Source organism: Eupeodes corollae, chromosome 3 (genome assembly GCF_945859685.1).
Source record: "Eupeodes corollae chromosome 3, idEupCoro1.1, whole genome shotgun sequence".
In the NCBI taxonomy this organism is placed as follows: domain Eukaryota; kingdom Metazoa; phylum Arthropoda; class Insecta; order Diptera; family Syrphidae; genus Eupeodes; species Eupeodes corollae.
The window spans coordinates 12,768,099-12,795,232 of record NC_079149.1 but is presented as its reverse complement, the minus strand read 5'-3'; the positions used below and the strand labels follow the sequence as shown (position 1 = coordinate 12,795,232).

The following is a 27,134-nucleotide window of genomic DNA, read 5'->3' as shown; positions in this document are numbered from 1 at the left end:
ATCTCAGTTCTAGAACATCTAACGCAAAATCGCTTCAAAATGTAGATTTCTTTAATTTGTTATGACCTTAAAAGTTTTATTCAATAGAAAATCAATTTTGAAAGAAATATATTGCCCGGCTGCAATACCTGGAAAAAAATTTAAATGTCATTAAAAAATAAATAATGACATTTTCGATTATCAAAAATCATCATCAATTTGAAGATTTGGCCATCGACAAGAGCTTGCATTGAAAGACCCCTTTATGAGGGGTACCCTTCTGGAGCAGCACCAATATATGTTTTTCTTGTAAATTGAAGCCGAATTAAGTAAAAATTAGAGAATATTCTAAAAAAATCTATCGATTCATTTCTGAAAAAAATGTAATTTACACCGAAAAATTTGTATGGGGACTGCTGTTATTTTAAGTATTTAAAGTATTTAAACATGAAAAAAACGCTTTAAGCTTATAGGCTTAGTTTCAATCGGCACAGTGGTTTATGACTTAGGGGCCAGGACAGACAGATAGACTGATGGAATGGGGGACCCACTTTTTTTTACTTTTCTAACATCTTAATGTCATATTTGATTCGAAAATTTTTACAAATGCAATACTTTTCATATACATAGTTCCTATGTGTCGCAAGTAAAAATCATTTCAATGTTCACTATTTATGTGCATACAAAAATAAGATGGAATTGAAAGCTATAGTTTCAGGAACTTAAAGGGAACTTAATATAAAATTAAAGATCTCTTATTCAATGTTTCTTCTTAACAACCTGAATCTTTGCTCTTTTTCTTGGAAACACATTTTATGAAAATAATTTAAAGCATTACTTAAGTTACAAAAATGTTAAATGTGTTTGTCAACAAACCACTCTTTGTCGTTTAATTACTAACAAATCTTTACGTACACAACTTAACTGCATAAGCTTAAAGGCTCATATGACACCCCCTGAATCGTCCATTGGCCAAAATTTAATGAATTTGTGCTAAGTTTGTGGAATAGGTCTGAATGTCAGATTAATATTATGTTCTTGGCCCAGCCCTCAGTTAAAAGTGGTACTTTTGTGGTAACAAAGTTTAAAAAGTAAAATACAAATTTTTTTTTCATATATAAAAAATAAATGATTAAAAATATAATAGGGGTCTTATCCATTGACTTAATACGATTAGTTTTGAATTGAAGGGAATTCCTAAAAAATATAAACAAATTACCAGAAGGGGGAAGGAAGACCCCACTTAATGGAGTCACTCTGCAACTCTACGTTCCGATTTACTTCATGACACCTGGCAAAATTCCTTCCAAAAACTTCATTTTGTTTTAAATTGCCTTACACATTTTTAATTCCAGACTTAATGTGTTCAATTTACTTCGAAAAAATGATTACGACATAAATCAAATACAATTACTTTTAATTTAAATCTACATACACTCTTTAATTACTTTAAAATATAATTGGAGAATCAGAATTACAAATTACATGTAATTGAAAAGCGTCAATTACTTGCAATATTTAATTACATTATATGTAATTGAAAACAAAATAATAACTAAGAAAGCACTAATGATTGCTTTTCCAGTAATAATTAGGCAAAAATGTAATGAAATATTATTTTTGTCAGTTAAATTTATATAACATTTTTAAATATTACAATATTTAATATTTTCCTGAAGTGTTTAGTTCTATTATGTGTTGGATTGAGTTAAGTCCACACAAATTTGAATAATAAGATTTTCCAATTACATGTAATTAGAAGTGAATTTGTTTGTTAGAATATGGTGTAATTGTAATGAAAATAATTGTAGTTACTAATTGCTTGTAAATTAATTAATTACAAAAATAAATCATTATTTCCAAACTCTAGTTTTTAATTGCTTGGTACAAAAGAAGAAGAGGACTGAGTAGTCAACTTACAAATAAGTGTTAGATTTGTTAAAGTAAAAACGTTGTTTTACTAAAATTCTTGAATTTTTTGAAAGCTTTTTTGGCAAATTATTCCGTTCATCAATGAATTAATGAAATAAACAAAAAATATCAAAATTGTCTAGCTAAAAATCACTAAATCCTTGTATGTATGTGATTTTTTTAATTTAAGACCAAATTTTGTGGTTAATTCGAAAAATAGGAATAGAAACAGGAAGAAAATAAAAATCCTACAAGCATATTTTGGAAAGATTTGAAGTTCATAATTCCAAAATGGAGGACAGTATTTGTTCGTTGGTCACCCTTAACGTCATCGTAGATTCCTTTGGTTTGACTCAAGGTCCAATAATAATTTGCGGGATTCTAAAGCACGACGTTGAAAAAAGGGTAGAAATCTTGACACTTAGTTAATTAACTGGGGAAAAAATGTGATTTAATTTTTCCAAAATGGTCGAAAATTTAAACGTGAAGAACTAATCAATTAATTGTGCCTAATGGATCGCAAAATTTTATAAAATCGGTATTTAAAATATCAAATTGAAAAGCTAAGTTCTTCAAAAAGAATATCCCGAAATTCAATTTCAAATTAAAAAAAATAATTAATTTTTGATACGAAAAGGAATGTATAAGACACAAAATTCGGGTTTTTGACAGATCTATTTCATTTATTTTTTTAATAAACTTACATATAAAAACCTTCTATGAATCCATTATATTATTTGTATTAATTTAAATTTTTTAATATAAAACCTAAAATGCCAGCTGATAATTTTTTATAAGTTGTGGGGGCGTTCAGACGCCCTTACTTCAAGGTAAGGCACATTTCTAGTATCTGATTGACCAGCTGCCAATTAAGGCAACTTAATTGAAAAATTTGGCAGCATCAGTCAATGTAAGGGAATTATTTTGCAGACGACTTCATTCATTGAACGTAAATTTTGACCAAGATAACTAGTAAGTTTTTCAAGTGTCATTAACTTTAAACTCGGAACTTTACTTCATTAACCTTCAGGTGATCGTGCAAAAATTAGCTAAAACATAATTGTTTACAAAACACTCCCCAGGCAAGGTACAATTCCTTTTCGACTTTTATTTTGTATTTTGAAGAAATATTACTTATTTCTTTTTCAATGTGTCAAGGAATCCTTTTAAAAATAAATAAATCACGGAGTAATAAAGTTCAGCATTTGAATGATATTTTATAAATATCTGTCATTTTGACATAAGTGCAATTGGGCATGTTCAGGCTACATAAGGGACTTGAAAGTAAGGCAAGTTCCTATTATCCCATTGGCTAGCTGCCAAAAAATTGTGTTCCAATTAAAGCAACTTTATTGGAAAGTTGACTGGAAAGTTAGTCAAGAAAAATCACCCTTACTATCAAGTCAAGTCAACTTATATTAAAATGGAAATTGATCATGTTTTTTCATTCAACTGAAAGCTAAACTTTATTACTCTATGATTTATTAATTTTCTGCACAATTTCATTTAATATCTTGTAAAAGGGTTCCTTGTCAAATTGGAAAAGAAATGCGTAATATTTCTTTACGACATGAAATGCAAATCGTGATGGACTTGTAGCTTGCTTGAGGATTGTTTTGTAGGCAATTATGTTTTTAATAGTTTTTGTTAATTGAATTGGAGGAAGAGGTGAGTGAAGAAAAGGTCCAAGTTTGAAATTTGTGACATTTAAAAAACTTACTAGTTGCCTTCAATCAAAAACACAATTTCGAAATTTTGGAAGGCGAGAATGAATAGTGAATTTTGTATATGTACATATGTGTTTCCAACCCTGTCAATCTCACTGAGCGTATTTGTAATTCGAATTTATCGCTCTGAATTATTCGATTCATTCGCATCTGTCAGTTCGATGAATGGTGCTCAAAATAAATATAAATCAATCTGAACGATGAAGAATAAATCAAGATAAATTGGTCTATTATACAAAAATTGATCCATTACACAAATATTAATGCTCTGATCTTGGATCAAACTTGTAATAGTAGTAAGTTTTCTTTGAATAAACTATTTTATTTATGTATATTTTCCCAAAATAAAACAATGCCCCAATGCTAACGTCAGACTTTAATTGGGCTCCATTTGTTCGTAGTAAAGTGTTGCGACAGATGACAGTTTAGGATTTATAAATATTTAAAAAAAACATTTGAGATTACATAAACAACAATGAATAATAATGAATGTGTTTATAAATTGTTTCAATTTCATTATTGTTGAGCAGAAATCAAAATTATCTTGGTTTTTAAAACTTCAATCTGAGCAGTTTCTGTATGTGGTGATATAAACTGTCACATTTGACGTTTAAGTATTAAAGAATGGGCAGGTTCAGACAACATATAAGGGACTTCATTTGCAGTCAACTTCATTCTTTGAACGTGAACGTTTTTAAAATGTCATGAGTTTAAAATTCAGAACTTTACTTCACAAACCTCTACTTAAAGTTCATAATAAAAAAATTAAAAAAAGCATTATTGTCTAAAGAACATTCATAAGGCAATCTGCATGTCCATCACGATTTGTATTTTGTATTGAAAAGTAATATTATTTGTTTGTTTTCCAAATTGACAAAGAACCTTTTTACACAAAGCATTAAATGATGATGTGCAGAAAATAAATAAATCATAGCGTACCAAAGTTTTAGTTGAATGAAAAAACATTATCAACTATCATTTTGACAGAAGTCGACTAACTTGATAGTTAGGAAGATTTTTCTTGACTAATTTTGCAGTCAACTTTCCAATGAAGTTGCCTTACTTGGAAAATAAATTTTTGGCAGCTGGCCAATCAGATACGATAAACTTGCCTTACTTTCAAGTCCCTTATGTCGCCTGAACCTCCCCAATGCCTGTACGCTTTGATGCAAATCTTTCGTCTTTAGGAACCAAACTTAGCATTTTTTCTCTTTGAGAAGAAAAGAGTAGGCTTTCGGATCAATCAGAACGACATTATTTATTATAATAGAAAACAATAGTTTTTGAGTAGTTCAAAAATCAAAAGTACATATGTTGGGATATTGAATAACTCAAAAGTTTAAGGCCTTAATCAAGCTTAAAACATGTTTTATGGATCTTTTGAATTAATTTTGAACTGACAGCTGTCAATTTTCTTTTGGTTACAAACACTACTTAAAAAGTGTAGGCAAATTCAAATGTTGAACACATTTTGAGAAAACTTTTGTAAATTAGTCATGCAAAATAAAAGGAAAATTTAATAAAACTGACTGAAAACTCACTTTGACATCCTTCAGAGTAAGAATATCCGTTGAGAATGTTGAATTAACCACCGACGGTTTGTTCTTCACACTGGGGAATATAATGCCTCCCTTTCGAGAAAGGGGCTTCGATGACGTCTGGTTTTGGAAGGCAATAGTCGTTGTACTAGGATTCGAGATTGTTGTTGTGGTCGTTGTAACAGGAGTAGTGCTAGTCGATGATGCCACAATCGGTGTAGTCGGAATGGGTTCAGTGAATTCTTCAATTACCGAATACCTAAACATAAAATAAAAAATTTAAATCAAATTTCTTTTACAAATATTCGTTTCAACCAACCTATTTGGATCATATTCCACCAGTCTATCGATAGTTGGATCCATGAGTAATTCCGGTGGAACTGGCCTCTGCGCCAACAACGACACATCATCCTCCTGCTTCTTCAATCTCTTCTCGACCATGTCCAAATTATTGATGATCAAATTGGTCTTAGTCTTAAGATCATTATGGATGTCACTGATCGCCCTTTCCTGTCGCTGTGTCTGCGTCAATAATTCGTCTGATTTCGGCAACAAATGATCAACGGAGCTCTTCGTCCCAACAACAACATCCCACACCTCGTCCATTTTCTCCGACACCGACACCATCGGTCGGATCTGCTTCACCAGAGCATCGATCTTGCTAGACTTGATCAATGGCAAGGCAGTTGTAGTTGCATTCAATGCATTTAACTGTTCATTATGATCGACAACTGCTTCATGAATATCACTAACCATGCGCAACATCCGGCCGACATTCTCCGACACGATGTTTATGTGGAATTGTAGTTTCTTATCGATGTTGTCAGTTGTGCCGCGCAATTGTCCCAACTCCAATGTCACATGGTTCATTACTTCGGCATTCATTGCTTTAGTTATCTCAATTACATTCATACTGATTGGTTTCTTCTCACTTGCCTCGGCATTGATATCGTCCACTTGGAGGAAGTTATTGTCGATTTGATTCTTCAGACCCTCCAGCTTCGAATCGATATCGCTTACCTTTTGATCAAGCTGCACCAGTCGGCTGTCAAGATTTGTTGAAGTTCGGGGATTTCGCGCTCTAGTTGTTGCTCCAACGGAATCGGAATCTTGATCTGTATCTGAGTCGAGTGATGATGCTGTTGGGAGTGTGGTAATTTGGAAATCATAGGAGATCTTTGTGTCGATGTTACGTAATTTCGTGATCACTGAATCGGTTTTAACTATATTGTCACCTACACGATTGTCGAGTGCTTCAACGCGTCGCATAAGATGCTCCACTGCTTTGTCAAGGTTATCAATTCGCTTGAGTTTACCCTCGAGTGTTGAGATTATAACTTCGAAAATGTTAAGAAGTTGTTGCTCCCTGTGATAATGAAAATGATAAAGAAGTATTCAAATGAAAGGTAATGAATGCGATGAAGTTTAAAAAATGAGAGTAAATTCGATGATTGAAAATCCTATCCTTATTCCCAAAATCACATTCTGCCAATTAAAAACATATTCAAGCTAAAATGAAAACCATGAGACAAAAACTCTGCTGGCAATTTCCAAATGATATTGATGCGTTTGGTTTGTATGAATTATTATTGGCAATCAAAACTCCCATTAACGCGTAATCGACAACGTTTCAAAATATTACCAGTCATTAAAGGTTCAGACCGATGCAATTTATATTATTTTTTATTCCTCAACTTTTAGCGTTGTCTTAATTCAAATCGATTTAATAAGTGGATCGTATTAATTAGGCTTTAGAAGAGTAAGGAAGGTAGGCAAGCAGAATACATATGTTTGAAGCTAGTTAATTTATTTAGAAAAAAAGGTGTCACAATAATAATGGGCATAGTATGAAATTTTGAACGAAACGACTGTGATGTGTCGATAAAGTAACGCATTCGCCACTGCACCGCTACGCCGCGCCGGCCGCCGCCGGTCGCCATGTTGCAATTAAAACAAGTTGCAATAAATTAAAAAAGCGAGTGTTGGATTATGATTTGTGTTATTCTTTTTTGGTGTTATATTATTTTATGAATTTATGAATTATAAAAAGTGTTAAAGTAAAAGTGTTATGTTTATATTAAAACATAAAAATGTTTGTGGGAAACAAAATAAATCTATAATTGGATAAATTAACAATTGTATAGAGGGTGTTTTTTTAAGCTGCATGAGAAGTTTCGATTGTTGGCAGTTGGTTTGACAGTTGAGAATGTCAAAATGGTTTGACATTTCAGTTTCGTCAGGTTAGGTAATTTATCATGAAACTGGAATGGAAATTTACCTTTAAATATAATATGTAAATATGCTTTTCAAGTTTATAGGACAATTCGTCCATTTTACGATATTTAGTGATGAAGCTTATTCCTATAGTTAAATGGCTTAGTGAAAAAGCTAAATGGCTAAAAGACAGTCCTTGATTTATTACCTGTGACATCATCGGTTCTTATTTGTACCGAAATACGGAAGGAACTTTTGTTGCGGTGAATCACGAGCGGTTTCTAGTAATTCTAGAATCATTAGCCAATATTCAAGTTGTCAGTGGTCTGTTCTTTTTTAAACATTGTCATGTCAAAACTTTCAAGTGTCATTTCTACAAATTTTTGGAAAATATAAGATTAATGTACATAGGAACGACTATTTATATTCATCTGTGTAACTGCCAATCTCAAACTTGGAAAGAAATATTTTTACACCTTCAAATCGCAAAATGCGAAACAAAAATTAAAGGTGCTCTTTATTTTATTTAGTTTATTTAACCAAAATAATTGTTGTTTTAAAACATATTCTAGATCAAATATTTAGCTTTCTTTAAACATAAAGATGAAAAGATAAGAGAGGAATCAACGAATAACATTGATTTATTGCATAATGAAATTTATTGTTTTTTTTTTTTTAATTAAAAAAGAAACAATTATTGCTTGTATAGTAAGTTTAGCTTAAGTAAGCTAAGTTTTATTGACTTAAAATACTTTTCAGAATTCTATTTGTAAGTTTATCTTAAGTTATAAATGTAATGAACGATAACAGTCTACCAGACTGACATTTACATTTTAATTTTTATAATAATAATATTAAAGAAAAATTTGATATAACACTTTTTGCATATAATTTTGTATGCAATAAAAACGTTCGTTGGTTATATTTACATGTTTTATATCGTTAAGCACTCAAACAACATTGGTGTAAGACTTCTCACCATCGTTTCATTAATTTAATCTAAACTAAGTACATCTATTCAAAACAAACACCCAAAAAATGGAACACGTCTTCACGTTCTCTTCGATTGCATACATTACACCATAGAGAAAGATCTGGATTGTGAGGAATAAAGTTTCTCTCTGCTTGTTTGTAAATAATGGCTGAATGACAATCACGCTTCAGCTTTAGCTTCGTCTGCGTTACGATAGGCCTGCTTTGAGGTTGCTTTGAATGACGTTTCTATTATTTCATCCCTCCAAAGAGCAAATATTTTGTTTGTTGACATTTTTGTACAGCTGTAGAGCTGTCAGACAAAGCAAATGTTCAGATAATTGAACTAGAGCTTCCGTTTGGAATCACATTACGTTACATTACGTTCTTTTCCTTACGATTGTCAAACGAAACGTGAGGTCGAAGCTTCATTGTGATAGCATGCATTGAATTCCTATGGTTGAACTCGTAAACGTCAGGCGAAGCGGAAGCTGAAGCGTGTATGTGTTTCAGCCATAAATCTTTCACTTTGACAGTTCAAAATGTTCAAATCATCTCCGGAGCTGAGTTGTAAACTGTTACAAATCATAACTATTTGACATTTCAGCAATAAGAGAGATGTCAGATTGTTTGAAAACGTAACAATTTTAACGTTTATTAAAGATGCCTTCTATTAAAAAACGAGCATCCAAACAAGTCTAAAAAGTGATAGTTCGTTAAAATAAATAAAGCAAATATTCTCAAACGGACCTATTAATTGGAGTTTCCAACTGTTTACTGGACTATTCTATCTACTAATCTTATAAGAATAATGGTACAAAATTCATATGAATTTAAAAAATACGTGAAAGTTAAAGTAGACATTCCGTGATTTTAACGTTAATAAGTTGTTAAAAGATAGTAAGTATTATAATTTAACATTAGGTAAATCATCTTTTAAGTCTAAATTCCTAAAGAGGGCTTTAACATTCTACTTAACCATTTAAAATTTTGTTCCAATATTTAACAATAGTTAAAAAAGAAAAATAAGTATAACAATTGGGCTTATCGAATAAACTGTATAACTACTCATATGACATATGTCAAAAAACATCACCCTTTTTGATCAACTTGTATATCAATTAATTATTATTGATTTTTTTCTATAAAGTTATTAAATGGCATTGTGATTCTCAATTACTGATGACCTATTGCAAACGTTTTTAATTATTAATTTTGAATGACTGCGTTCAATATCGAGTTTGATAGGCTATTCTGGATACGTAGATTTGTATGTACCTTTTTGAACAAATTGATTAAGATAGCTTACAAAATATGAGCAAAAAAATGTTCAGCTTCTCAAAAAAAGGAGACAAAAATTTTGATTTCTAGGTCCAAAATCATTGTAAAACTAAATTTACAATGGTAAAATTTAATAATTTACCGATTTTTATTAAAAAAACAAAGAAATTTAAAACCAGCTGTTTTGTCAGATATCCACATATACCAGAAATTATTGGATACCTTTGGATTCCTATCTGTCTGGAAATGAACGCGTCTAATGAAAAAATCAGTATTCATTGGCTGCATTCAATCTCAGACAGATAGGGTATCCGGATACTTTTTTGTAAGTGTCTAACGTGTAAAATAACAGCTGATCAAAAACAGCTGAGATGTTAAAAAAGGAATGGGCAGTTTCGGGTGACATAAGGGACTTGAAAGTAAGGCAAGTTTTTAGTGTCTGATTGGCCAGTTGCCAAAAAATTGCCTGTTGACTGGAAAGTTAGTCAAGAAAAATCTCCCCAACTAACAAGTCAAGTGAACTTATGTCACAATGACAATTGATGAGGTTTTTTAATTCAACTAAAAACTGAACTTTATTACTCCATGAATTATGTATGTTCTGCACAATTTCATTTAATCTTTTGTGTAAAAGGGTTCCTTGTCAAATTGGAAGAGAAATAAGTAATATTTCTCTACAATACAAAATACAAAACGTGATGGATTTGTAGCTTGCCTGAGGAGTGTTTTGTAGACAATAATGTTTTTGGTAGTATAAGTACAATGAACTGAAGGTAGAGGTTAGTGTAGTAAAGTTCCAAGATTATGACAGTTGAAAAACAAACTATGTAGTTGCCTTGGTCAAAATGTACGTGCAGAGAATGCAGTTGACTGCAAATTAAGTCCCTAATGTTGTCTGAGCCTGCCCAATCCAAAGAAATCCAAGAACTTATGGGGTATGTAGGTATCTGACAGAACAGCTGATTCAATACATGATTGTATTTCAAGAAAATTGAAAATCGAATTCAGCTTTTTGCATTTGTTGGTAAACAAAATGTTAGTTGAAGTTGTACTTGAGAATGTTCTGTACATACGAGTAATAGACGATGAAGAAGCTGTTTGCCTCCGAATTTCAGAAAGTTTCATCTTATTTATTAAAATGTTACGCATCTATCAATTCATTATCGTCCGACTAATCAGTTGAATTGCCCATTTAATGTTTTATGTTACAATAATTTTGACTTCAAAGTTTAAATGTTTTTCTGCTTTTTATGAACAGCTGAAAGTTGTTTTTATTTTTGACAGCTATTTCATTACAGCTATCCAACTCGTTCAACAAGGTATCTTACAATCCACATATCCAAGATACCCTTTCCAACACGAGATTGAACGCAGCCATTGTCTGGTAGCTGTCAATTTTTCTATCAATCGTGAATTTAAATTGTTAATGAGTTAATAAAGGCATAAAATTGTAAAATATTTTATTTAAAAAGAGGTAAGCAGCAATAAAAAACAATATTGCAGATTAGTCTAGTTAATGAATGAGAATGTTAAACTCGCCAAAGGATATTGTTCAATGGCTGTAGGTAATAAAAAGTGGGAGAATATTGATCAATTTTTAGATCCTCCAGAACAAAATTCAGAAAAAACACCTTTTATTATTATTGATGTTAAAAATAATGAATTAATGAGAACTATTTGTTTTTATTAGTAGTACAAGCAATTAAATGTAATTGGTGCTTAGCAAAAAGAAACCAACCAGAATAAAATCATATACTTACTGTATTGGTACATCAGTAAGCCTAAAAGGAAAAGAAATTAATTGGTTTAAAATAGTGTAAAATACAAAAAGTATTTAAATTGGTTAATTAAGAGGATAGTGTCTTAAAGTAAAAATTCTATAAAGCTAAATAAAAAATTCCTACAGAACAGAACGTCATTCCTTTATTTTATTTTAAATTTTTCTCATTCTGTCCTTGGATCAGATTCGACCTTTTATGAGATAAGAATAAACTTAAACTTAAAATAAACAACAAATCATCAAATAATTGGTTTCATTAATTTTGAATAGCTTATAAAAGACTATATATTGGTAATTCTAGGAATCAGTTTTCGGTGCGAATTGAACAATATAAATTAAATTTTATAGGATTTCTTGTATAAAAACATCAAAGTGTATATATTTCTTTTTAAATTAAAAACAAGTTTTACTAGTTCACAAAATTCAATAATATTCAAATGCATACAAAAATACCACCTTTTTGAAACATCCAATTAAACTTAAAGAGACAAAAAAAACTAAAAATTGTTAAATATTTTTACAAATGATCAATTCCATAAAACTTAATCATTTATAATAAATTTTTGTTTTGGTTAAATTCAAAGTGTGAAATATGCAAATAAGCATATATTGATTCCATTTACTGATAGTCCACAATTTACAATTATTTACTCTCCTGCTGGCGCGGCGGCCGGCGTTACCGCAGTCACCTCATCAAACACCTTCTCGCACGACCGACGCACGCACGCGGTGTGCGTATATGAAAATTTACGATCCAATTTACATTAGGTGCCATTTTAAATATATCAATATCTTTTTTTTGTGAGGATAGAGTACAAAAATCACAGAAAATGCAAATCATTGAAATCGGAAAATTTGAACTTAGTTCAAGTCAAGGTTCCTAGTCTCCACATTGCTGACCAAAAGGCGATACATACTCCAAACACGACACATGACTCTGCGTCTCTTTTAGAAATAGCGAGTCTTACATATATTGGATAAATAACATTGCGCATTATAACAAGACCTTGAATTGGTCACACAGAAAATTGTTAAGATTATTTTACAAGTAGAAGAAACCAACGTCAACAAAAGGAATACCCCTTGGGATTATTCACGCACTTGTGATCTCGAGGAATCTCTGTAATAGGAGCCAAATTGGAAGAAAAACCATTTAACAAAACAAACAATTCACAGAGAGATGGCTCTGAGTTATTGTTAAATGATAAAAAGAATCGCGTACAACTGTTGTACAATACGTTGTTTAATTCTCTTTTTGAAAATGAAATCAGTGAATGGATAAATACTAAAAATAAATCATTTAAAATGCAAATAAGCGAGTTTTAAGATACAATCTTTGAAAAGAAACTAGAATTAATTATTATTGTGCAAGCGGGTGCAACTTTCCAAAAAAACGTATGCTATGTTTTATTCTTTTTATATCCTATAAAATTGTTTATAGTAAAATAAGTGGGTATTTATTTATGCAAAACGACCTTGTATAAATAATGAACTGTGTTCTATACTGCTCTAGACACAATAGATAGAGGCCACATTGAGGCATTTATGCATTATTAAGCTATTTAGAACAATAACGAGTAATTAAATAACAACCACCTGCAAGCAAGTTTACTATAAAACATAATAATTGTATAGATTGAGCATATGACTTATTTGATATGATTTTTATAATAGTAGTGACACTTTAAGCTCGTTATTGGATGTTTTACAATAATTGATCGAATCTGGGTTAATTTAGCTTGTACCGGGGTGATTTTATTGGACTTTTTGAATAGAGAAAGATCACCGGCAAAACGATTTTCAAAGTGTTTTAGTTTCAATTAAAATTAACTTCTATATTCTAATAAGAGGTTTCATTTTGATTGGAAAACAAAATGAGCAGTTTTAAATAAAAATCAGTAGATGTTGATTTTTTTGTAAAGAAAAAAGTATGTACAATAAGTGCCATTAATATTCGGTTTTTTGTTTCTTTCTTAAAAAAAACTTTGCTTTTCACTTTAAACTTAAAAAAGTTAAAAACTAGTTTCTCTTTAAAATATTTTGTATAGGTTAGGTATCATCATTTCTATATACATTTTTTTTATTAAAATAGCCAATTAACAAAATAAAAAAAGAGGCTGGGATGCGACCCACACTGATAACATCCCATCCCGACTGTCGATTTGTCTTGGTTAAGAGTTTGTAGGTTTTCGTGTTGGGTTAAAAAAGTAGTCAGTTGAATTATTCTTAAACATTTGAAAATTACCAACAATATTTTTCATATAAAGAAATAGTTTAGTTTGAAAATCTGATTGTGTTAAATAGATTTTTAGTTGAAAACAAATTTTTACCAATTTTAGTAGCATTTCTTAAATTTGTATAAATTGAATGAATGCAATTAAATTGAGAGATATCAAGAACCGAACATCAATTTTTACAAAATACAAAGAACCATTTTATGTAGATTAAAATGAAGATTTATAAAAAAATGCACTGTTGGATTAAAAATGAACTGCTCAATATCGAAAACAATATTTTCTGTGAAAAAAAAATATGAAGAGAATATTTTTAAATTTTGAAAACTCATTTCAGTCGAAAGTAAATTTTAGCAAGTATTAGTATTAGGTTTTTATTTTTTGTAAAAAAACTGTCCATTTGATTTTCTTCAAAATTTGACTAAATGTTAACAACAATATATATTAAAAGATAAAAGCGGTATAAAGTCAATTTCTCAAAGTTTTAAAAAGATATTTGAGTCGAAAATCAATTTTTACCAACTTTTATTAATTTTTTTGCTTAGGTTTATATTTTTTGCAAAACTGTCAATTCGGTTGCACTCAAAATTTTACGAAATGTTTAAAACAATATTTCTTATAAGTCACAATTAGTTTTAAGCCATAATCTCAAATTTTTGAAAAGATATTTGAGTCAAAGATCAATGTTCACCATGTTGTGTTAAATTTTGCTAAGGTTTTTAGTTTTTTATTAGAAAACTGTCAAGTCAATTCGTTTTTTTTTTCAAAATTTTACTGAATGTCGAAAACATTATTTCTTTAAAGATAAAAGTAGTTTAAAGTTCATATCTAAAAGTTTTGAAAAGATATTTTAGCCGAAAATCAATTTCTATCAACTTTTAATAATTTTCTTGTTTAGGTTTTTATTTTTTTTAAGAAAACTGTCTGTTCCACTTTTCTCAAATTTTTTCAGAATGTTGAAAATAATATTTCCTAAAAGATAAAATTAGTTTGAAGCCATAATCTTAAGTTTTTGAAAAGACATGTGAGTCGAAATTCAATTTTTACCAAATTTTTAAAAATTTTCTTTTAAGTTATTTTTTTGTACAAAAAATTGTCAATTCATTTTTGCTAAAAATTTTACTGAATATTGAAAACAATATTTTCTATAAGATTAAATTAGGTTGAAGTCATAATCTCACATTTTTAAAAAGATATTTGAGTCGAAATTCAATTTTTACCAACTTTGAGTAATGTTTTTTTTAGGTTTTTATTTTTTATAAAAAAAACTGTCTATTCGATTTTTCTCAAAATGTTAACATATGTTAAAAACGTTATTTTTCGTTCCACAAAATCGTTTTGGAGATAAAACCATTTTGTATTCGTAAAATTTTCGAGGTGACAAACATTTTTTTTCAGTTTTTTTTGATTAATAAGCTTTGATTGGAAACTTTAATTCAAGTCTCTAGCATTTTTGGTTCATGAGATATTCAGGGTTAACCACGAAATTTTCTTAAGGGCCCTTTCTGCATCTTTCTGCCTTATTATCTGTATAACACAATTTATTTGAAGTCGATATCTCTTCTGGTTCTTGAGCTATGGACAACGAAAAAAAAACGTAGCGAACGTACGGACGAACGAACGTTCGTCTCTCTAAAAATCTTTTATTTTGACTCTAGGGACCTTGAAACGTCGAGAAATGTCAAAATTTTCAATTTGACAAATCGTACCCATTACAATAACTTCAGATGGGAAGTTGATAAATAAAAAATAGGATAACTCAAAAAATAACCTTTAATTAATATTGTTTTTTTTTAATTGCTTGCACATATTCAAATCCTATTTTGCTCCATTCTTCTTGAAGCCGTGTCTTGAGTGCACTTATTGACGAGACAGGGCTCTCGCAAACTTGGCGGTCCAATTCACCCCACAAATTCTCGCCTTGTTCTTTCGGTCGTTGTCCTGGTAGAATTTTCTCAGCAATTTGCTTTAAATTTTCTTTAAGGATCCTCAAATAGTATTCCCTATTTAATATACCGTCGATGAATGTTAAATGTCCCATGCCTCTTGCCGAAATGCACCCCCAAACCATGATATGCCCGCCTCCATGCTTCACTATTGGCTTTGTGTTCCTGCTTTTAAGCTCTTTATTGCGTTTGCGCCACACCATAACTCTTCCATCCCATCCAAAAAGGTTATAAGGTTATAAGTAAATATTACATCCTCCCACCAAGTTGCATCCTTATTTTTGTGTTTCCTCCCAAATTTGATCCGAATTTGCCTGTTGCGCATATTGATAAGTGCTTTTTTCGGGCAACACGACTATTCTAGCAATTTGTCTTTATGGTTCGGTGTACCGTTGATGCAGATACTTTATTTTTGCATTCGATTAACACTTCTTCCACAATTTTTGGAGCACTTGAACGAGGATTTGCTTTAATTTTTATTACTCTACGCCGTTCTTCTTTCATTGTTAACTTCTTTGGTTGACCCATCTGCTTTTTTGGTTTGATCCTTCCGAACAATATCATCGACAGTGTTTGGCTCCATGTCTAAAATATCAGCAATTTTATTTTGTATGTTTTACGTTTATTATGGCGAAAAATAACAAGGTTTCGTTTTTCAAGGCTTACATTTTTTCCTTTGCGATCCATGATCTTACACTTAATTGTTTTTAAAAAGTATGCAAACGTCTAGTGAACACTTTATTTCAACGGTACTCTTGACAGAGACCCAACCTCATTTCCTAAAACAAAACAAGACGGTGTATAGCAGAAGTTTTTAAGCCTTCACGATACTTTTTTGGTACATACCCCTTACATACATATATATACATCGAGAAAGTTTTAGCTTTAATTGAGTCTGTCTTATTACTTATAATAAGTCAACAGTACCAACCGCACCATTTTCCATTTTCGGAATTCTACCATTTGGTGTCTTTACTTCTTCACAAACAAGTTAAACAGCCAGGTTTATTAAAGGCTGCTCGTCAATTTCGCGTTTAGACCGTTTTGGGAACTCCTACCATAATTGTCTACAATCAAATAATTAAATTCTTTAGTTTCTTGAATCAGCTTACTCGTATATGTAATCCCACCGCAAACTAAACCAGATTGATTTTCCGTCGATGATCAGTGAAGATTGTCTCCGAAAAAGGGTTCATTTTCATCAATGCTAGTGAGTTTTAAGGCCAATTTGTTTCGCTGTTTAACAAAAAAAATGTTCATTAACCCGGAACTAGGATATTTTGTTTTAATTTCCTCACATTTCAAAACAATGCTTAATGAATGTATAATTTGACAACTGGTTGTCATTGATAGTAAATTTGACAGTTGCTGAAACGGAAGAAAACGAAATAAAAACTACACTGCCAACTCCAAACCTCTGCAGCCAAAAAGTAATCGTGCGTTTTATTTCATTTATATGATTGCATCAATAATTTAAATTAAAAATAAAACTCCATAAGAAAAGATTTTTCCTTACTGTCCTATAGTGAATGACTTGATAATTGACAGTTTATAGCCCCTGCTTTTTTGTTATTCCTGTACTTAAGGCCAATAAAATCATCATTTAATTGATATGAAAAATATATGTGATGCACAGCACTTTTTAATTTCTTATCCTTTTCGGACTTATCGATGTGTATAACAAGTACAAAAATTTAAATTTATTCCGCTTCATGGAAGGTCATTAACCTTTGAAGTTGGTTTTTATTTTTATTTTTTATTCTCTTGATTTCACTAGGTTAATGATGATTACCAAGGCCACATTCGCCGCGCCATCAACCAACCAACGAACGAACGGGTATTCCTTATTCCATTCAAAATAAGAAAGAAAAAATAAGTTTTCAAAAAAATAAAAATAACCTCCCATGGGAAATATTTATTTTAACATCCCATTGATCGTGTACTATTACTTTTGTACCCGGTTTCTAGCAATCAATCTGTTGTCATTAATATTCGCAACAGACATCTCGTGACTACACACTTACGGTACGATGGCGGCGGTAGAGGTAGCAGCAACGTTAGCGGCCAAATGCCGGCTAATCTTCTTCGTGACGGTATGTGGGATATAAACTGCTGCTGCTGTTGCGTTTCGAGATTCCATTAACTCTTGGTTGATGGTTTTGATTGAAAGAAGTTGGCACTGACGTAGCTATAACATATTTATAGATATTTTTATGCTGATTCAGGTTTTTATTTTGTTTTATTATGTGTATTCTTCAACTCTTAACTTAATATCCAAGTGCATCTCTATCGGATTGGGATATAAAATGCGCGTCTCGTATCTCGTCATGGTCTTCAAATGCATCAAGTTTGAGAATCGCACATTTGTGATGAGTCGATGCGTAATGCATCCGACTGACTGACCAAATGTCTTTAATACCCGATGAACACGATGATCGAATCGAATTTTTGTTGTTTTATTGCGCTACTAATGTTGGAACGTGCTGTCTTTTATAACACACCACACACAGAGTGAATTATGGCGGCGGCGGATGCGCGCTTTGGGTATACAAGGAAGTAGCTTTGGTGGAAAGAAATAATTTGCAAACGGGAATATATGATACTTTGATGAAACTCATCAAGGAAACACTGATGAATTTAGCCAGTCCTTAAAGATTATTTGCACATCCTTGTTGGTGAACAAAAAAAGCCACAAAACTCTTATTCATGCGGGTATTATGTAACAAGGAAGTCACACATAATTGAGTGTTGTTTTTGTTGTTGTTGGATGATAGAAAAATGTGAGGAAGTTCCTTTTTTGAATGGTGAATGTGGATTATTAGATGTCTACGTTTACGGTTGGGCAGCAGCAAAAATAATTGTCCAAGCGAATAATCTTCTTCGAAGAAAGTTGTTTGCCATCATCCCAGTAGAGGTACAATTGCAAAAATGTTTAACAACTTAATTTTTGTTATTCCAACGCAACATTAGTAAAAAAAAATAAAATAACTTAAAATGGTAAGACATGTCATGGAAAAATATTTTTGTTTAATTTAATGTTGAGCTTTGTATGTAGTTAGAAAAATTCATTGGGATGAATTAAGTTGCATTAAGTTGTGTTATGATGTAATGACTTTTGAAAGTGCATTTTTGATAATTTGTTTAACTGCATTTTAAAACGTTTAGTGCGTAATATGCTCGTACACATAATTGTTTCCCTTTAAGTAGTTAATTTATAATTGTTTGGTGTTTATGTGTGTGATTTCGTGGGAACCTAATTTGTATTTCGAATTTTTATCTCATGTTACTATCCAATTACACTGTCATTATTTACTGATGATTTTTAAAATATTTTATGTAATTTCACGTTGTAAATTATATTGTTAAATATTGCCTACAAAAAATGCTGCTACTTTAACTACCGGATAATTTTCATACAACTCTCGAAATAATGTCGGAAGTTGAATAGATAATGTGATTTAACTTCAAGTTCTCATATTTCCCCTCAGAGCACTTTCCCGTTCCCCCTCTTACGTCTGTAGTTTAAAGAATTATAAAAGTAAGCTTGTTTATATATTACCAAGTGAAAAAATCGATACAAATAAAAAAATACAAAAATAAAGAAGCAAACAAGAAAATAAAACAAAAGAGCTGAGGTTCAAACTCGAAAATAAACTGTGAAGGACAATTTTAATATAATATCAGGAAAAACACAATTTTGAATATGAGATTTTATAAATGCATGAAAAATTACATCATATCTAAAATATTGGCTCTTTAGAGAGGGGTAAGGGGGTTAAAAATTGCAGTTTTCGATATTTACTTAATTTTACGTGTACAAGGTTTATGATAGTATTTTTTTAATTCCTCAAGGCCTAATGGACAAGAATAAAGTATATTACAATCTTGTGCTATAAAACAGAACTCTTCAGTATCAAGTTTATGTTTCAGTTATTTAAATTCCGTCACCATGAAAACTAAGTGCTGTTCGATGGAATATAATAAGAGACATTCCCAAAGTGTGTCTTAGAAATAAGGAGTAGTTTAAAAAATTGATATTTACCTACCCTTTCTCCTACTACCTCATCTTCTCTTTGCTACACAGATTTAATTATTTTATTAATACTCAAAAAGGCTTGTAATTTTTGACCACTTTATCGGAGGCGTTCTTCTTATGTGTGCTTTATTTTCGACAGAAATCTAATTTATTACAATTTTTTTCAAACAAGAAATATAATCTTAAAATAAATCAATTTTCCAATTTTATCTTATTCTCACACCTCAAACTACGTGTACGCATATAAAAAGGAATACTATCCTCTAACCTCTCTAAGCCTCTTTGCTGGTTTTTGTCGGAATACTTCAATCGAAAATATGCATAGGTTTAAAGTATTTCTCTCTGATGTTTGTAATAATGCGGCAGTATTTTTTAGCCATTGATTAATATTTGTTTCAGTTGCATTGACTTATGGCTTGGGGCAGACGACATGACCATTGATTGATGTTCTTGCGTGTGTATACACCGCCTGCTATATATAAGTGTCACATACTCTACATTCCTTTTTTGTTTTTGTTTAGTTTATGTGGATTAAGAGCATAGAAATAAAACTTCCTTATGGCTTTATGGTCATTAAAAATATATGTCAAGATGACAGTTTTTAATGACCATCGCATATTCATATATGTTACAATAATCCTTTTTTTCTATATATCCTTATAAAATACGGGCTTACTCTACATTTGATTAATGTACATAGTTCAAAACGTAGGTAGATCGGTTTATGTGATTTGCACTTGCACACACGCTGAACGTCGCGTCTCGGTGCGGTGTGTTCAAAGACGAAAATCGTATATGATTTAGATCAGGTGATTGCGTTGAGCTACAAAAAACAAGTGTCAAAAGGTGGTTAAACTTTTCTTAATGGTGTCGAAAAAGTTTGCATTAGGCGTAATTATTTTGAAAAAAAATATTCAGTTTTATTGCCTTCAAAAGTTAAAAGAATTTGAAATAAGCGATTTACACTGATGCTCTTTAAACTGACTATTTTTAATGAATTTCTAAAACTATGTAATGTTTATTTTTAATAATTACTGTTTGAACTATTTTCTCTCGAAATAATCGAGACGTCAAACTAATTTAGTAGTTTTTTTGGTAGGATTTCCATTTGATAAAATAATTATTTTTAATGTTAACAAAACAATTTTTCAAATTCTAAAAAGACAAGAACTGAGCAAAATAACATCAAAATCTCAAGAAATAAAACTCTTATCTTAAGTTTTACATCGAATGTTTTTCTTTCATGTTTACAACTGCGTCATTTTTTTCAATTTGTCTAACAAACGCGTCAGAAGCTGTCGTAACGTTTCAGCGACGCACTATCCACATTTGCAGTGCGTTGTTACCATTGTAACACGTTGTTCAACCTCTCCATGACAACGGATGTCAAAATCCCCGAGCGCGGCGTTTCTCAAATTTCAATATTTTAAACAATATTGCTAGCTTGTGTATGTAAAACTGTTTTGAAAAAAGTCACAAAACTGAGATCGATCCCATTTTAGAATTTCATCTCATCTGTGAGATTTCCGTATGCTGGAAAACTTTAACTTATTTAAATAAGGTGAAGCTTGAGAAATATTGTAACTGAAAATTAGTTGTCTCAGGAATCAAAAAAAAAAATAAAATATTTTTTTCCCATTGAGACACTAAGAAATTATGAAATCCTTGATGGATATACTCGAAGTTGAGACCTTAACAAATTGTTTTTTTTTTGTTTTTAATTTGTTTTTTTGGGGATGGTCATTTGACTTATAAGACTAGAATTATAGTTCATCTACGATTTGTTGGTAATATTGGTTTTCAAACCAGAAATGCTGAAGATTCCGAAATCAATAAAAGTTTGCTTTTCAAGATCATAATCGAAGTTCCTCCAAAAATTGTTATCAAAACAGAGAATTTAATTATATTCCAAAATAAGGTAGAGTAAAAAAAACGCCAACAATAATTAGAATACAAAAGTTTTCTTTTCAAGCAGGATGGTTCATTGGTAAAATTGAAATTGACTTACACAATTATCGCCAAGAGTTTGTCGTACAAGCAAAAACTAAGTTTTTAATGTATTTTTTTAATTTAGCAAAAAAATTGTTTAAGATTTTTGAATTCTGAATGATTCTTGTTTGTTTGTTTGTTTGCTCGACCTTTAAATCGCAACGAAGCAATATTATGACATGATTTTTTGTGTGGAGTTAACTACGAGGATGGACAGTGTGTTAAGCTACTTTTTACAGCGGTACAATATCTCATTCACAGCTCATTCAAACGGGTCCACCGTTCACAGTCATAAATACATCGTATCCAATATATACATTTATTTTAAAGAACACTTATTAGTAGCATATTATTAGGTGCTGCCTGCTTTTGGACCTATCATCGTTACCTATCGTGAGACGTTAGAGTTTCTAATAATGACATTAACGCATTAAACTATGCTGAAACGCTATTATAGATAGGAAATAGGCAGTAAACAAACCGATGTCTAGGGTTATGTGACATTAACGGAAGATTTTTGTAATTTAGTACTGAGTAATATTATGAACTAATTGTAAGATATAAACGATGTTGTTTTGGAAATTAATTTAAACAGAGTATTTCTTAGTAGAACACTTTATACCCAGTAGAGTTTCTTACCTTACTTGAGTTGTATGGTGTGCCCTCATATAATCTGCAATTGAAATTAGTCGTTAGCTAGCTTAGCTTATGCGAAGTTCATATGATTCTCTATTATGTAACGGTACAACACTTCAAGTCAAACAACTTGTTCAAAATATACTAATGTCTTACCCAGGGGTGTTGGCAATGGTCTCGATTTACCAATCCAAATTAAAAAGCTTAAAATTAATGACAATTAATAAGGCTGAATTAAAAATACTAATCGTAACAGGGGTGAATTTAGAAAAGCTGAGCTTCATCACATGAACAATACACAGCGTTACATTTGGTTATTCTTTGTTTTTTTTTTTTTTTTTTGATTGTGGAAAGCTTACCAACTTACTCATGTATACTTGCCACTACAATATCCGTGTTTTGTTTTAAAATCTAGCAATAGTATAGTAGGTTTTTACACGAATAAAATAACAATATTCGCAGTATGAATACTACCGATAAAAGTTAAAGTAGTATCTTACTACGGATGGGTTTTGCCATTTTACAAGTCTCGAATGGATCTTATGTGTTTTCGTTCTTGAATGTTAGTACGATTGATATTGCATTCATATCTCGATGGCTGTGTTCGTTGAGTAGTTGTGCATTTGGAATCATGTGTTTTCCATTGAGGAAAAAAATCAATCTGTTACTGTTGATATTATTTAGTTTTGTTAATGAAAATGGACTGACTGGGCTTATTTTGTAAGAGAAAATAATAGAAAAGATAAATGTTTTGCTGAAGTTAATTGAAACTTTTGATTTGATTTTCACAAAATGTTCTTCTTTCAGTTGTATCAATTTTTAAATGCAAAAATCTGGTTACTGCCGATGGGTTTTCTTCGGAATTTTCTACTAAACTCTTTATAGAAAGCAAAAAACACAAGGGTATTATACAGCAGAAAGGATCTTAGACGTGATGTTAGGGGCTCTAAGGCAGCTAGGCAGTTTAGAGTGTTTTCTTTCTAGAGGTTTGGCAAACTATGCTGAAGTTCCACTCATCAAGCTTACTTTCTTTCGACTATATTTTTGTAGATAAGTAAGTGTACACTCCTTACTAAGATCATAGCCTACTCCTTTGAATAATTTATCAGCAATGCCATCAGCTCCAAAAGCTTGTTGGACTTCAAATGGGATACAGCTATCTTTGGGTTGGTGGAATTGTTGTTCTGCATTGCTTAGGTTAAATGGTGGCTCATCCCTTACTGCTGATTTTTGAATCGTCATCCACGAGACCGTACGTAATAAAACTAAACAGTTGTTCATCAGTTTAATTTGTTGTCCTGTGACCACAAAATTGAGCAGAGTTTAAAGGAATGTTGAGAGTCTTTATTTTTGATAAACAGGCCGATCTCATTTGCTTCTCTTTCCAGCTTACTCAAAATTTAGAGGATATTCATGATGTTGTTTGAAATCAGCTTCGGCGTTATCAAGATATTGCAAAAAGCTGGAAACATCGTCTATTAAATTCCTCGTGCTTGTTCGGCTGATCCTACATTCAGAACATCGCCAATATTTCATATAAATAATATAGGTGAAAGTATACAGCCCAGTGGAACTCCACTATTGATTTAGAAATTTCCAGATATCTTTCCATTGTTCTAAGTATGGCTGCATTCAACTGATGAGCACAATTTTCATAACTAGCATTATACTTACATTTAAAAAAAAAACAATATTTGTGCTTCGTTATCTCAAGTCGAGTTTTCAATCGAACGAAAACGAACGTTTTTCAATAAAAACATGAAATGTTGAATTGAACACATTGATCCCATAACAACCAAACTTGGCCTTTAAAAATTATTATTGAACTTTAATCAAACTTATCAAAAAAAAATAGACGATAAAATGATTAAGATAGGCTTAAACTAACTAAAACCTTGTCGACAACATTCATAGTTAATGTTAATTATCAGATTTCTTAGATCATGCAATTCAAAGTCGTTCTACAGCAGTTTTACAAATTTAGTCAACATAAACTCCACCCAAATTTGTTGCTCCTATTTTGTTGTATCTTTAGTTGCCACAACTCCCTGGTGTAGACAAATTTTAATTGCCAACGAATATTTTAAATAACTTCGATAACCTTAATGAACGGAGTGCCCGAGAGGTGTCATCGTGACATTGGGCATTTCACGACTACAAAAAACTATAATACAGACTATTTTAACAAAAGCTAATGCTGTAATCACACTTAACATCAGAATTGTAATTTTCCTTTAAAACAAAAAAAAAAAATGACATAGAGAGATTATATCAGCCAGAAGCCATAAGTACGTATTGAATATCTATAGAGAGCAAAGCGTTAACCACGACAACCACACCTTTATTGGTCTAAAGACTTGTCCCATTAAAAGCCATTTAGTACAATTTTTTTTGACGTTTAATACTCCAAATAAGAAACACATACAAAAACCATACCTACATATTCAGCATTACGAAAAAATGTCAATTTTAGAATTTATAGCAAGCTTCTACAACAACAAACAATGCAGTAAGTACGAAGTAGTAGTTGCTTAAAAGTGTCTTTTAGGACAATTGATATAAATCTATATCTCTTAGGTAGGTAGGTACCTATTGAAGACCAAGCATGATCTAAGTTTGTAATAACGACACATGTGCTTGGCCACTGCCGGCCGCACAACTGCTTAGCCTAAACGACACCACAATATGGCGTTTAAGTTGAATATAGTTTTTGTGTTGTCTCACGGTTTCGTTCGAATTTGAAGAAAATTAATTGCTTAGGGCAAGTTTATGAGCAACTCATACTAGCTGTCAGTATGGAGCTTTTATTAACTGACAACAATATGAAGTTGCTGTCGAAATGTCAACTCCTGCGTGTACATAACTTTATTTTCTTCCATAGGCACCACAGCTATGTATGACTTTACATCATTATTTTTTGGGCATTTTGAAAATATACCTATTCGTATATCTATGACTTTAGCTTATGGCAGTGCGATACGACGCATTGAGTGTTGTGCGTAAAAGCCATAAATCTATTAAACAACTTGAGGCCAATAAATTGTTATAACAAATTTTTCTTTTGACTTCATAGCAAGAGAAACGTACTTATGGTGTTTTTATTTTTGTTTTGTTATACGTAACTTAAAGTTTACTGACAAATTGACAGTTTTGAAGTAAAAATGTAATTTTAACCTCCAGTTCAGACAATTGACCCTTAGATATGTTTCAGTTCGAAACATTCATTTTATGCAATAAATTCAAACAAAAAGAGAAGCTTCATTATGGACAAAGCTTTGCTATAATTTCCAAAAGTCGTTTGCCCTGAGGATATGTTTTATAATTTTGACCAAAAAACTTCGACAACATTTTTGGTACACAGATCTATGCCTTCCAAATTATAAAATATTCAATACAATTCTAAGCAAAGAAGGAAAAAATTTGTTGTAAGGTTTTTTTTAGTAGCTAAACTGTCTTAAGAGTTAGTTTGGTCTACACTTTTATACTGTAGATACCACATAACAACAGGAAAGGCAATTAAAAATCGATCAAAGCGTATGTCTATGCCACTAACTTGTCCATTTGCAGAGAACTTGCTTGTTGGTTATTTTAATGGTAGTTTCTAGATTATACAGTTGTATATGCTTTATGTATTTTTTTCTTTTTGAATTTGAAACATTTGTATACCTTAGCTTATGGACATTACAAGTTTTATGCGGACGAATTAAAATTAAAATTGGCAAATAAATTGAACATAAGTTGTAAAAATATCCGTCAGTCTAATTGGAGCAATTTGGAGTTTAAATTGAAATTTAAACATTTAAAAAGAATATTAGAAAAAAAAATCCATTTAGAAAAATTATTTCAATAAATTGAAATTGACAGGTTGGACGAATAATAATAAGACAGTATTTCGTCATTGTGTCAAAGAACCAACGGGTATTTGACCTCGTTTAAAAAATATATACAAAAAATGGAATTTAACCAGTAGCAGTAAAGGTAATTTTTATAATAATTGCAAATTCATCTGGATCTGACGATTGACCATTCTAACATTAATGTAACGGCTTTTTATATGGTAACAAGTTTTAAGAAAAAAAAGAGAAGTTTTTTAATGAATAATAAAAATAATGAATTCAGATCAACAAGTGAAATAATTTAAAAGTTTTAACAGGTAAATCGGTTGGGCGACATTTTTCTTCACTTATTATTTTAATTTATCAGATTATTTCGAATTTTAGATTTTGTACTTTTTATGTTCGGGAGAGCCTTAAAATCTGACCGTGACTGTCTAGACTTCTAAATTTAAGATATCATTTGGTAATTTTCCTTTCAGTTTGATATTATATGGTGCTTTATGGATAATCTTGTTTGCTCTTTACTTCCATAAACATGATTTAAAAGCTGAGGATTTAAGTTGTATAAATAATAGGGGCTTAACAAGAATAACTCTTTTAGCTTGAACGTCTAAAGAGACTTCTAATTACTATAGTTTTCGAAGATCAGGGAACAGACAATTTTATGCTGAATTCAAATACCAAATAAAATAAGATGCTCTTTGGCATGACAATTGGATCTTTTGATTTGATTTGAGGGGGATCTGTCGATTCAATCTGTAATAAAAAAAAACATTTCTAACTGCCACGCCCACTTTTCATGAATTTTCTTATTTATCTTGTAAAATAAAGGACGGTTTACTAAATTTCAGTTTTTAAATATAAATGTTTGGCCTTTGTTATGAAGTGTGAAAAATGGTAACATTTATAACTACTTTAGGAAAATCCGTAGCATGATTCTTTCGAAGTAATTTGTAATCAATTTTTGAGCTTTGTCTCGGCCATGAAAAAACTAAGGTAGTTTTTAATATGTCAAGAGTTAAATATAGTAGTACCCGTGGCATGTGGTTGGTGCG

The 27,134-nt window shown here is 31.0% G+C and overlaps 1 protein-coding gene across 1 annotated transcript in view; it reads right to left on the bottom strand.

Moving 5' to 3' along the window:
- Window positions 1-27,134, bottom strand: part of LOC129951651 (tenascin) — a 164,719-nt gene that overhangs the window by 8,541 nt on the left and 129,044 nt on the right. The window contains exons 3-5 of the mRNA XM_056063899.1: window positions 11,383-11,403; window positions 5,475-6,521; window positions 5,159-5,414 (exon numbers count right to left, since the gene is read on the bottom strand). Coding sequence (XP_055919874.1) covers window positions 5,159-5,414; window positions 5,475-6,521; window positions 11,383-11,403 — 1,324 coding nt within the window. The remainder of the gene's footprint in view (window positions 1-5,158; window positions 5,415-5,474; window positions 6,522-11,382; window positions 11,404-27,134) is intronic.